Consider the following 13851-nt stretch of genomic DNA (forward strand, 5'->3'; position numbering starts at 1 on the left):
GCAGAGAATCCCTGTCTTGCAAAAACTTTTTTTAAGGTTTTCTTCCCCTCTTTTAGTAGAATTGTCTCAACGTCATATATTTTGGTTGATCCTTTTTCCAGTAATTAGTAAGTAATGTCATTCCCATTATAAACCAAGTTCCCTTGAGCTTGTTTTCAGTTCAGCCTAGCAATATTTTCCTTCAACCGGGGATGCTTTTCTCCAAGCTTCTTTCTAAGCTATCTTTCCCTTGCTCATCAGTTGGCAGCTCGGCTGAAATCTCCTATCTCCATTGTCTCTAGGTCCTTTGCACTCCTCAACTCTGAAGGGCCTGTAGAACCCAGGGCCGCCAGAATCTCGCCGTTGCTAAGCTGTTGCTAGGGCGGTTGCGGTGGAGACTTCTGAGAGGACCAACATTCGGCGTCCTAGTGACGTAATAAAATTGGCGCCAGTGTCGCCAGGGAGTGCGTCACTAACACGGGCGATTGGGGGCGGGGCCATGCGGAGTCACGTGGTTTGGTTGCCTACGCGCTGCTGGGCCGTGGGAAGATGGCGGACGGAAAGGGAGACGCCACCGCCGCCGCCGGGGCTGGGGCCGGGGCTGAGGCTGCGGCGGCCGCGGGAGCCGGAACCGAGACTGAGTCCATGGCTCGGGGTCATCGCCCTGCATCTCCGGCGTCGGGAGCCCCGGGCCTACGACCGTGTCTCTGGCAGCTGGAGACCGAGCTGAGGGAGCAGGAGGTGTCCGAGGTCTCATCTTTGAACTACTGCCGGAGCTTCTGCCAGGTGAGGGGTGGACTAGCTGGCTGAGGGTGGAGGGGCGAAGAGGCCTGGAGGAGAGACCCGGGATCCGCCTCCACGGCCGGGGACTACGGGGGGAAAACGCCACCCCCGTGTCTCGCCGCGCCCCCGGGCCGGGCAGGCCCAGCTCTGCCATAACCCCGACTTCAGTCACTGCCGGGGCGGATTGCGCTGGGCGGTACTGAGAGCCCAGAGAGCTCCCTGGAAGGGCTGTGCCCTGTCGCTGTTGCCTGGGTCCTGGCCCAGAGGTTGGAGCGCCACTGCCCCCCTGAGGGATCGATTGCCAGTTCCTGCAGGGAGATGCTTTTTTGAGTGGTGTGCTGATCTCCAAACTGAAAAACCTTGTTTTTCTGAATAGTCAGAGGTGGGTTGTGGCCAGAGACTTATCTTTGAAGTCACATCTTTTGGCTTCCCTAAGATACGACGGTTGGTCTTGGATGGCGTCTAGAGCTTTCTGATTAGGGATTACTGAGCCGTTTGGTTGGCTGGTTGTTTTTTTGTTTTTTCCACTGTGGGCGGGTGTGAAAAGATATGTTTATGCCATTCTTTGATCTGTTTTGTATTCATTTGCTGATCGTACTACTAGGAATGGGTCTGGTGAGCTCTCTAGTGAAGATTAGTCTTGAGTGGAAGAGGTCGGGAGAGAGACGTATAGAATAGCCTCTTTTGGCAGTCGGGTGATTGATCATTTCAGTGCGGGTCCCAATCTGTGGGGCTACATGCTGACAGATGTGTTTTTAAGTTTGGTCTCCGTGATCACACTGCAGTTTTGTTTTTTGTTTTGTTTATTTTTTCCATGTTTTCAAGTGTCTTCCAAGTGTAAATGCTTGCCGTTATTGTTTCTGCTTCTGGTACTTGCACTATCAGGTTTCTGTCATCCCTTTGCTCCTCATTTGGAGCCCCTTAGAGAATACAAAATAATCGAGGTATGTTGGTACGTGCATTCTTAATGAGCAATTGAGTGCTGAAAAAATTGTGGAGTTAGAAAGTGGTAGTTGGGGTAGTGAACAATTTACTTTGTTGGTCCTGGACAGAATTAAAGTTATTCCTTTTGAGTCCGTTTTTGTACCACTCTTTGACCCAGAACTTTGGAATTTTGGAATTTTGTCTCTGCTAATCTTTTCCATACATTAGATCATGTCAGTTCTTGTGTGCACAATCTTCAGCATTCCCGTTGTTGTCTACTTTACTAGTAATGATCATCATTCTTATTTAGGGCAGGAATTTATTCAACCAATTTTTGCCAACCCTTAGAATGGTGCCAGGAAGATTTATGGAAGTTCAAGGACATCCTGGACATTATTATGGTCTCCTATCCTAGGCTACAGTGTGATATTCTCAAGTAGACATTTCACACCACACACACACACACACACACACACACACACACACACCCAAAAAAGAGAAATGACAATTAGTGCAATTTTGATAGTGATGAGAAAAAAAATGTCATGCAGAGAGTGTAAGGAGACTTCATGGGACAACCTAGTGAGAATGACAGAAAAAAAAATGAATGTAGTGGGTATTGAGAACTGGGAGATGCCACTTTGGATAGAGTAGAACCTCAGGCTATAAGTGAATCCTGGGAGGGCCTGGAGCAAGGGTGACAGAGGTGGAGCTGAGAAGGAACACAGAATGCTGTGGAAGAAGAGGGAAGTAATTGCAGAGAGGGTGGAGGTAGGAAAACAACTGTGGATTTTGAGCAGAGCTTTGAAGCTTACGTTATCTGCCAGCAAAAATTAAAGGGTGAATGTAGCCAGTCAGATTGGATTTTGTCAGAATATGCTGTACATACGTATTCTGGAAAAATTAGAGCTTTAATTAGGTTAGTTGAATAGTTTTCTTGGTTCCCCCTTTGCGTATCCTTGGTTGCCCTGGAACTAGCTCTATAGACCAGGCTCACCTTAAATCTCCACCCGCCTCTGCTTCTAGAGACTGAGATTAGACATGTGCCACCAGTGCCTGACATTGGTTCCACATTTGAAAGGCAGAATAAGACATGCTTTATTGTTTGATTGAGTGCTGAAGATGAGCTGGGGGCACATACTACATAAAGATTGGTGGTTAGTACACCAAAGGAAAGGGCTGACTGTGCTCCTGCAGTGTTTACTGTTACAGATTGTTCTCATCAGGTATTTATTTAGAAATGTCATCCTAGCCTGGGTGTGGTGGTACATACTTTAATCCCAGCATTCTAGAGGCATAAGTAGGGGCAAGTGGGCCTCTGTGAGTTTAAGGCCAGCTTGGTCTATGTGGTGAGTTCCAAGCCATCTAGGTCTATTCAGTGAGACTCCATCTCTAAGAAAAGAGAAGAAATGTTCTAAAAACTTAAATTGTGCCTACAATTGTAACATGCTGTTACCTTATAAGAAATATGTCGGGGTGGGGGATTTAGCTCAGTGGTAGAGCGCTTGCCTAGCAAGCGCAAGGCCCTGGGTTCAGTCCCCAGCTCCAAAAAAAAAAAAAAGAAAAAAAAAAATATGTCTATCTCAAACCAGCCTTTAATCCCAGGAGTTAGATAGGCAAATCTCTGTGAGTTCCAGAACATCTACCTAGTGTGAGTTGAGGGCACCTAGAAATACATAGTGAGATCTTCTCTTAAAAAAAAGAAAGGGGGTTGGGGATTTAGCTCAGTGGTAGAGCGCTTGCCTAGGAAGCGCAAGGCCCTGGGTTCGGTCCCCAGCTCCGGGGGAAAAAAAAAAAAAAAAGAAAGAAAGAAAGAAGGAAAAGAGACAGGAAGAAAATAATGCATCTATCTAAAGCGGCTTAAAAGCCTGGTGAATTTGGTGTCTCATCTGTAATTCCAACTCCAGGGAAGCAGAGACAAGAGTTCCCCCCGAGGAAACTGGCTGGCTAGACTATGTGAAAATAGGAACTCTGGGCTGGAGAGATAGCTCAGTGGTTAAGAGCACCGACCTGCTCTTCCAGAGGTCCTGAGTTCAATTCCCAGCAACCACATGGTGGCTCACAACCATCCCTCTTCTGGTGTGTCTGAAGACAGCTACAGTGTATTCATATAAATAAAATAAATCTTTAAAAAAAAAAAGAAAATAGGAACTCTTTGTTTTGTTTAAGATTTAGTTATTTTTATGTGTCTTTGGTGTTTTTCCTGCATGCATGGAACTGGAGTCATAGACATTTGTTAGCTGTCATGCAGGCTGGTAATCGAACCCAGTTCAGGTCTTCTGAAAGAGCAGCCAGTGCTCTTAACTGCTGAGCTGCCTTTCCGGCTCAGGAATTCTGGGTTCAGGGATGCTCATCAGAGACCCTGCCTTGGTATAAGGTGAAGAACAAACATGGAAGATATGCTGGCCTCCAACTTCCATTTGGAGAAAGAGATCCAATTTCTAAAAGTTGTCCTTTGACCTCCATGATACCACACATATGCACATAAATTTTTTTTAAGTAACTTTTTAAAAAAGTTTAATGCTATACTTTTTGTTAATGTTGAAAAATCGATGTCTTAATTTTTTTGCTATATCTAGGGAAACCAAAATGCTCATACTGTGTGGGCAAGGTGATTCAGTGGATACAAATGCTTGCTGCTGAGCCTGATGACCTGAGATTGACCCCTGCTGTCCTCTGACCTCTACATGCACACTCTTGCATGCCCCTTAATGGATAAAGGAATGGAGGAATTTTTAAGACATTTTGAAAATCTTAGAACTGGTGGCTCTATTTTTGAAGGCTTTTTAATTGAATTTCATTTAGCATATAAGAAATTAGTAGGAAGGTAATTAAAGACTTACCAGACAAAGTAATTTTATGAGTAAATATGTTACACACTTTTAAATTCTAGACTTATAGTAATGTTGCAGATAGTTTTTGTTTTGTTTTGTTTTTGAGATAGTGTCTGGCTGTGTAGCTTTGGCTGGCCTCAAATTGGCTACTAGACCAGGCCATCCTGAAACTCCTATACCTGCTCCTGCTTCACAAGTGCTAGAAAAAAAGGCTTGCATCACCATGTCCAGCTCAACTTCCTAGATTTTTAATAGTTAAACTAAACACTGTATATATCTTTTTGGATTGGTTATTGAGTAAAAGGGTTCTAAGTCAAATAGGCCATATAATAATTAGCTCTCTATGGGCAGGGTATGTATCCAAGACTGTCCCAGACAGATGTCTAAAATGAATCTCCTTACAAACTGTTGTTCCATGTCCTCCACTTCCCACCTTATCCCCACATTTACCCATGGGGCAGGCAAGATGGCTCAGAGAGGAAAATCAATTGCTGGTCCCTAGAACCCGTAGTAAGAGAAAACAGCTCCCCAAAGCAATTGACCTCCAGCAAATTTACCTTCACATGTGCCTCCCACCTCAGCTCCCACAAATACAGATGGATGGATGGATGGATGGATGGATGGATGGATGGATGGATGGATGGATGGATGGATAGATGATAGATGGATGAGCTGCCATTTTTTTGAAATCACAGTGACATCACAGAATAACACAGTCACAACAGTATTCGGGTACTGGAGGCTGTGTGAATGTTGTTTCTTTCTCAAGATGTCTTCCTGTGTATCCTTCCTGTGGTGATGTGAAACGACCAAGTGCCTAAGATGAAATAAACTGAAAGATGGCTTCTTATGGCTTGCTTACTAGCTTTAAGCTGTTGAATAAGGATTATTTAAACACAAGCTCTGTAATAATTGAGCTGGCCTCTCAATAGCTAACACATTAGCAGATCCTAACTATGTGGATATGTCCTTAGTGGGACAGAGATGGGTAGCCCAAGATTTCATCACATTACCTAAATCAGTGTGTCATTTAAAAGGTAATAAAGTATTATTTGGGGACTTTTCCACTTGATATTTTTGACTAACCAAAAAAGTGGAGAAGGCTGCCTTTCTGACTTCATTTAAATTAGCTCTATGGACTTGGACTTTTTTTTTTCTGTTACTCAATTTGCTTATTTGCCATTTGAATGTACTAGTGTATTTATTATATTCTAAGTAAATACACTGTGAGGACTAAGACAGTCTTAAAAAACAAACACTTGAATTGCCTGAGTCGTCCAGATTCAGCTTTGAAGGAAACAGCTTACAGCCTCAGCTCCAGCTTGGTTTAGCTCTCATCTAGCAAAACACATTATCCTCGTCCCCACTATTCGGGTGGGTTTGTTTGTTTTCAAGACAGGGTTTGTAGCCCTGGGAAATCCACCTGCCTCTGCTTTCTGAGGGTGGAATTAAAGGCAAGCACCACTACCACCTACCTCAAATGGGTTTTTGAGAGAGTCTCATGCTGGTTTTGCTGGCTCACACTTGAATTCCAGCACTTGGGAGGTGGAGGCAGGGGAATCAAGAGTTTGGAGTCAACCTGGGCTATATTAGACCTCTCAAAAAACAAACAAAACTGAAAAGGGTCTGGGGGTGCAACTCAGTTGGTAGAATGTTTGCCTGCTGTGCAAGAAGCCCTGGGTATGGGGATGCCCACCTGTACTAACTAATTAGTACTCTGAATGTGGAGGCCAGAAGCTAACATTTTTAAGTTTGAGGGTAGGATGTGGTCTGTTGGTAGAATGCCTGAAGCCCTGGGTTCAATACCCAGAATCCACTAAACTTGATGTGGTGTACTCAGGATCAGAAGTTCAAGATCAGCCTCAGATACAAAGTCAGTTTGAGGCTAGCCTGGGGTACAGGACAACCTGTCTCAAACAACAAAACTTACATCTAAACTCATTATCTAGTGATATTAAGACTATTGGGATTATAGGAATGTGTCACACATGACCCTGCAGGACTGGCTTTTAAAGGCAGGGTCACTGTTATATACACCTGTATACACCAGGTAGGACTCTATATACCAGCCTGGTCTTTAACTTAGGATCTTTGTGCCCCTACTCTACAAATGGTAGGATTGCAAGTGTGGCCTAATGCAGGAAGTTACTTAACTTAACCAGTGCTTAGCAAGTGTTTACCACTGACCTCTTCCGTTTGTTTTTTGACACTTTGCATGTAGTATCAGCTGTTACTTTTCTTGCTGTCTATATTTTAGTTAGCTTCCTCCTATCTGTAGCCTTATTTTCACAAGTTTCTTGCTCTTTGATTGCCTTTATCTATGGTTGAGATTTTAAAATCCCCTGTAGAGCATATTTTTCTGTTATCTGCCCCACCCCCACCCCACACCCTCACTGGCTGTGTAGGCCAGGCTAGCCACACTTACCTTTGCCTCTGGGTGTGTTTTAGGATTTCTGGTGTGAGCCACTGCGCCAGGCTCTTTTTGTGCTTTGTGTTTAGTAGGCACTGCAGTGCTGATATATAAATGATATTAAAAAAAATTGTCCTAGTGTGTGTGGGCGTGCTCATGCTCTCGAATGCATGTGAGTGTTCAAGGAGGCCAGAAGATAGCGTTAGATCCTGTCCTGGGGCTGGAGGTAACTACGTCCTGGTACTTTGAAAGAGCAGCAAGCTCTCTTAACTGCTGAGCTGTCTTCTGACCCCACCACCTATCTCAAGTAATGTATTGAATGAGCTATAGAGTAGGAACTGTGTGGTACTTGGAAGGGGCAAGAACCTTAAGAGAACGGGGTAGGAGTCCTTTACCACTTTCTGAGGGACATTATCAGTTTTAGCCTGAATTTATATAATGCACATATTTCACTGTACACATTGTGGTGTTAGTAAGGATAGGCAGATAATAAGAGAAGCATTTTAGTATTGTGGAATGTTGCAGGATATTCCATCACATTGTAAACACCAAGATTGTTATTTACTGGGGGAAAAAAACCCTTTTAGTTGTGTGACTCGACCTTAGCACGCACCTTTAATCCAAGAGGTTTTGCTTGAATTCTGTAAACAGGATTAATAAGTGAAGTGAAGATAAGGTCAAGAGGCAGAGCTAGCAACCAGTTGACAGGAAGTAAACATAGGATTACTAAGAAAAAAACCAGTTAGAGGGAGTCAGGAGGACAGATAGACGCACAGGAAGCAGGAGGGAGGGGCATGAGTTTGAAGGTTTTTTGACACTGTGTGAGGCGGATTCAGGTGGGATGTTGACTGAAGAGGAAGGTCTGCTGGGTGCTTTCTGTGCCTCTCTGAGCTAGCAGGCTTTCACTCCAGCATCTGACTCTCTTCATCTACTCATCTTCATTGGTAAAATAGAAAACTAAAAAAAGCAGAAGAGTTGAGTTAGCAAATGAATAGGCCAGCAGTGATGCTGAGATGGGAGAGAGTGTGGTAACCATGGAGATTCTTGAGCTTCATGTTTTCTTCCTATTTTAAAGATTTACTGTACGTTTTTTAAGATTTATTTTTATTTTATGTGTATTAGTGTCTCATCTTCATGTGTGCTGTGTCAGTGTGTTGGATGCCGTGCAGCTGGAGTTACAGATACTGGTCAGCTGCCATGTGGGTGATGGGAATTGAACCTGAGTCCTCTGGAGGAGCAGCCAGTACTCTTAACCATTGAGCCATCTCTCCAGCCCTGAGCTTAATGTTTTCAGTATATTAAAAAAATTAAAAAATCAGGCTGAGGGTATAACTAGAACAAAGTTTGTGTAGCATGCCACAGGGTTCTGGCTTCTAGCCTCAACACACAGACATACTTGAAAACTTGATTATTGTGCAGTTTTCATCTTGTGTGATGTGTACATTTCTGAGCATAAGTGTGCTCATGTCATTACCCTGGTGTGTGGATGTCAGGACAGCTGTCAGAGTCCGCTCTCCTCTCACCAGGAACTCTGGGAATTGATCAAGTTGTCAGGCTTGTGTGGCAGGTGCTTTTGCTCGCTGAAGCATCTGCTTGACCTGCAAACAAGTAATTTCAAACACATCAGCTTTTCTTCTGCTGCTGCTTTCTCTTGAGAGATATCTGATAGAAATTACATGTCAAGTTGTTCTCTAAGCAGAAGCAAGCTTTGTAGCCTGTGTAATCCAAACATTGTATGAAGTGACCCTTAAGCAGAGGAAACTTTGGTTGCAATGTCTGCTGTGGGACCATTGTTTCTTCCGTTCTCCGAAACCACTGCTGGTGCTGTTTCATACTGTGCACCCCGCTGTCTGGTCATTTTTAATAACAAATAGGAAGCACCACTAAGACTGTAAGACTGAAGACTGCCAAAACGTAGGTGCTTTGTTCATTCAGACCAAACGTCTGTCACCTCTTCCAGAGATCTTTGTTAACTATCTTTAGTTTTGAGGGGCAGGTCTCACTGTGTAGCTAGATGTTCAGGTTTGAGCCAATACAATACCTTCAGCCTTGGCTATCTTCTCTAAAATAGTGCTTCCTAGTTATTTTCAGGTCACTGTCTGACCTGACTCCTCAGCTAGAAAGGAAGTGTCGGGAAGGGGTTGACTTCAGAGTAGTCCCTAGCACTTTATGAGAATGCAGTAAATATAATAATTATTGGTTTAATTTTTTTCTTAAGATTTACTTAGGTATTAGGTATATGTGTGCACAAAATGAATGTGGACATGTGGAGGCCAAGGGACAACTTTGTGGAGTGGCTCTCTCTAATACTGTCTGGGTCAGTCCAATTGAATTCATATTATCAGACTTGGCGGTAGGTGTCCCTACCCACAGAATCATTTCACAAGCCACCATCTTGTTTGTTTTGTTTGAGAAGGGTCTCATTGTAGGCCACATTGGCCTGGGGCTCTTCCTTAGAGTTATGATCCTCCTGTTTCTACCTCCTGTGTTCTGGGCTTACAGGCGTGGATGGGTTGTCACATGTGACAGACAGCACTATGATTTAACAGTCTGTGTTGCTTTTCAGAGATATTTCAGAGAAACCCTTTTAAATAAGGTTATTTATATCTGCAATATGAATTCCTAGATTAAAAAGAATGTTAATGGGAGCTGGAGAGATGGCTCAGTAATTAAAGAGCCCTGACTGCTGCTCTTCCAGAGAATCTGAGTTCATTTCCCAGCACATGGTAGGTCACACCATCTGCAGCTTCAAGGGATCTGATGCCCTCTTCTGATCTTCACGGATGCACACACACACACACATGCACACACACTCAACACTCACACACACATGCACACAGTGCATGGATATATTTGCAGGCAAAACATCTATATACATAAAACAATTAAAAATCCTTTTTAAAAATGTAGGTAGATATTAGTCTACCAATAAGTTGAACCTCTATGTCCACCAGTCATGCTTGTGAATCCTTATTCCTTATGTATCCTTGCCAGTTTGGTGCTTTTAAACTTATAGTTTCCATGTTAAAAACATGTTCTCATCTTGTAACTTTGCACTGAAGTAACTTGAGTATTTCTATGTAAATTAGATATTTAAAATATTCTTTTAAAATATTTTATCCATGTAATATATTTTGGTCATATTCATCACCCCAAAATTCCCAAATTTCTACTCCCACCTTCACACCCACCCAGCTTTGTGTCTTTTTTTCCCCCATACAGTCCAATTTGTGCTGCCTAGATACTCTTGGGTGGACATGATCTGTCTACCAAGGGTTACACCCTACTTCCAGGGGTCAGTCTTATGAAAAACTGGTTCTTCCAATTGCCCTCAGTTGCCACTAGCCCATCAAATAGGGACTTGGTGCCTATTTGGTGCCTACTTGGTGCCTACTTTCCTCCTCCATGCCAGGATTTTGTCTGGTTTGTGCTTATCTAGGACACAGCCACTTTGAGTTCCTCTCACTCTGGTCCAGGCTAACCTGGAACTCATTGTAGACTAGGCTTGCCTCAGACTCAGTTTTCCCACTTGAATCTAGATAGCTAGGATTATAGCAGTCAGCTACTACGCCTGTTTTTGTGGTCCTAGAGATCAAACCCAGAGCCCTGTACAGGCTTGACAAGTCCTCTCTGTCAATTCACCTGCATCCCCAGCCCCCAGGGATAAGATTTTTAAGATGTTATTTAACAGTAAGTGTTAATATTGTATTTGTGCCCCTGGTGAGTTATCATTTACCCCTCTAGAGTAAATGCCTATCCCAATGGAAGCCTCACTACTAATTTAACTAAGATTGCTTGTTTACGTGAGTTGTGCTTACTCTTTTAATTTGGCTTTTCTTTGTAGTGAAATCTTGATTTCTACATTAAAGGACTTGCAAATGCAAATGTTAATTTAGAGCACATTTTCCCATAACCTTCTAGCAGTGGGGAGAAAATGTCATGCTTAGGAAGGCCTAGTCATTGTGAACTAGACTTGAGAACATGCACTTGTACCTCTGATTAGGAGTTTGCACTAAAATCTTCCATTCCAATTCCTGTTCACCTTCAATCATTCTACAGATCTGTATTGTTTTCTAGAGATAGCTGCTGGTATAGTTGGGTATAGTTGGTGGGGTAGAGCAGTTGGGACCAGATGTTGTTGCCCATACCATTGTGTTGGATAAAAGATAAGTACCCAGTATGTTAAATTTCTTTTAAAGAAAAAAGATTTTTAGGCAGTATTCTTCTGTGTAGCACAGGCTGTCCTAGAACTTGCTACTCTCTTCTGTCTCTTAGGTTATGATAAGCATATATGCCATTATGCCTGGCTAAAAGAGGTTTTTGTTTCCTTTTGTTTTGTTTTTGAGGCAGTGTCTTATGTAGCCCAAGTTGGTCTTAAACTTTGAACTCCTAATATTCTCCAATTTTCCCACTGCTGGGATTACAGAGACTGTATCAGCACACCTGGTTTATGGAGTACTGGGGAGCTAATCTAGGGCTTCTTAGATGTTAGGCAAGCACTCTACAAACTGAAGTATGTCCCTAGCTTCCAATAAATGTGTGTGTGTATGCTTGTAGTGGATATAATAAATTCTGCCTTTTTGCAATCAAGAGATTGGTCTTTCTCTCTTCAAAAGGCTTTTAGGCCAAGTGATGGTGGTACCTGCCTTTAATCAGAAGCCCAAGGCAGATGGATCACTGTGAGTTCTAGGACAGCCAGGGAAACACAGAGAAACCCTGTCTCCAAACAAATACAAAAACAGGTTTTATTTTGTATACTCCCGAGAGCCAGAAGAGTTAGGATAAAGTAGTTCAGGTCCTCTACAAGAGCAGTGCGCACGTTAGCCGCTGAGCCACCTCACCAGCCCCATAGATTAGTCTAGATAAAGTTTTTTTTTTTAAGCTTAACTATCTGCTTATTTCGTATTTAAATTGTGTTTATTTTTCCTCTTTTTTTTTTTAAGGCAAATTCTTACTTAGTTCAAGCTGATTCTCGATCCTCCTGCCTTCCCAAGTGCTAGAATTACAGGCATGCGTTACAGTGCCCAACTATGTTTCTATTATATTGAATAACATATATAAAATTATTTTAATTCATGCTCCTGGGAAAAATAAAGCTGTATTTCCATAATGGTAGAAGTTTGCGTTTGAAGTAAGAAAGAAATTTTGGAAGTCATTTAGCACATCTACTTGTCTGCTAAAACTTATTTTAAAATTTTTAATTACCTTTTTATTAAGAGTGTGTGTTGTGTGTTTGAATATGTACACCACAGTGCTCAGGTCAGAGGACAACTTTCATGAGTCAGTATTCTTGTACAATGTAGGTCTCAGCGATCAAACTTAGGTTTTCCAACTTAGTGACAAGCAGTTTTACCCACTGAGCCATCTTGCTAGCAATAAGACCCGTGCTTTGTTTTATTTCATTTTGATTTGAGCCCAGGATGGTATCGTGTGCTTCAGACTAACCTTGAATTCACTATAGGTTTCCAGCCAGCTCATCCTTAGGGGACAAGAGCATCCGTAAAGTAGTTCTCTTTGGGGCTGTGAATGTAGCTCAGCCATAAGACACTTGCCAAAGCATGCTAGACTTAGTGAATTCTGTCACACAACCCACCCAGCGTTCTGGTTTTGTGCTCTGTACCATGACTTTACTGCTGCTCTTCTTTCTTAGCTGGGTTGTTATGTAGACCAGGCTGGCTGCAGTGCCTGTGCCTTCAAAGTATCCTTCCAGAGCATACTACTCTTGGCTACCTAATTTCTCTCTCTCTTTCTAAGTTAAATTTTATTTATTTTATATGTGTATAGGTTTTTGACTGCATGTCTTATTCACAAGTGTATGTAGTGCCCAAAAGAGGCCAGAAGAGGGCTGATACCCTGGGACTGGAGTTTGTGAGTCACCATGTAGGGGAACAGCCAGTGCTCTTAACCACTGAGCCATCTCTCCAGCCCGTAGCTTGCATTTTTTAGGATTTCATGTAAGCACAATCATGAATCTGTGTGGCCTCTTTCACTCAGCATAATTATTTTGGAATTTGTGTCATACAAATAAATAGTTGGCTTCTTGGTATGGATATACTATAATTTTTCTATTTATTCAGCTGTTGATAAATGTTTGGGTGTTTCTAGTTTGTGGGTACTATGTATTGAGCTGCTGTGAACATTCTGTATGTGGACAAAATGTAATAGCTTGGTCCCTTGACAGGTTGTATCATTTTACACTCCCATCAGCAATGCTTCCTGACAGACACTGGCATGGCTACTTTTTAAGCTATTGCTACTCTAAAAGATTTTCTTCTCCTTTTGCTTTTTTAACAGTTAAGTCAAAGAACATAAATTCATAATTTTGTTTAAATTCAATTTTTCCACTTTTCCTTTGGGTTGTACTTTTAATCATTTATCTAAAAAAGTCCTCTCACCTTAAGAACATTAAGATAACCTTGTGTGATCCCTTCCAGAGATTTTATAGTTAAATTCAGGTATATGGTCCATTTGAATTTTTATATTTGGTGTGAGGCATAAGTGGACATTACTTTTGTAAAAATCGAGTTTCTGATTAAACACTTTGTTGAAACATTACCCTTTCTCCATTAACTTGGTTTTGTGAGAGTCAGTAGTCATATGTATAGGGCTGTATTTCTGAGTTCTCTCTCTGTTTGTCTGCTTTGCTGCCAATAACATACTTTCATTTTGCTCTTCTCAAACAATATATTATAAAATGATACTGCACATAGAAACAGGAAGACTGGCACTTGCCAAGGAATATGGAGGGGTTTGTTTTGTTTTGTTTTAAGATTTATTTATTTTATGTATATGAGTACACACCAGACACACCAGAAGAGGGCATCAGATCCCATTACAGATGGTTGTGAGCCACCATGTGGTTGCTGGGATTTGAACTCAGGACCTCTGGAAGAACAGTCAGGGTTCTTAATCACTGAGCCA

At 42.3% G+C, this 13851-nt stretch overlaps 1 protein-coding gene across 1 annotated transcript in view; it reads left to right on the forward strand.

Annotated features, from left to right (window-relative positions):
* The first annotated feature begins 519 nt into the window (after window positions 1-519).
* Window positions 520-13851, forward strand: part of Rlf (RLF zinc finger) — a 56185-nt gene continuing 42853 nt past the window's right edge. Inside the window, exon 1 of the mRNA XM_032898904.1 lies at window positions 520-765. Within this exon, the coding sequence (XP_032754795.1) occupies window positions 529-765 (237 nt within the window). The 5' untranslated portion in view covers window positions 520-528. The remainder of the gene's footprint in view (window positions 766-13851) is intronic.

The sequence above is a fragment of the Rattus rattus genome, chromosome 1 (genome assembly GCF_011064425.1).
Source record: "Rattus rattus isolate New Zealand chromosome 1, Rrattus_CSIRO_v1, whole genome shotgun sequence".
Classification (NCBI taxonomy): Eukaryota; Metazoa; Chordata; class Mammalia; order Rodentia; family Muridae; genus Rattus; species Rattus rattus.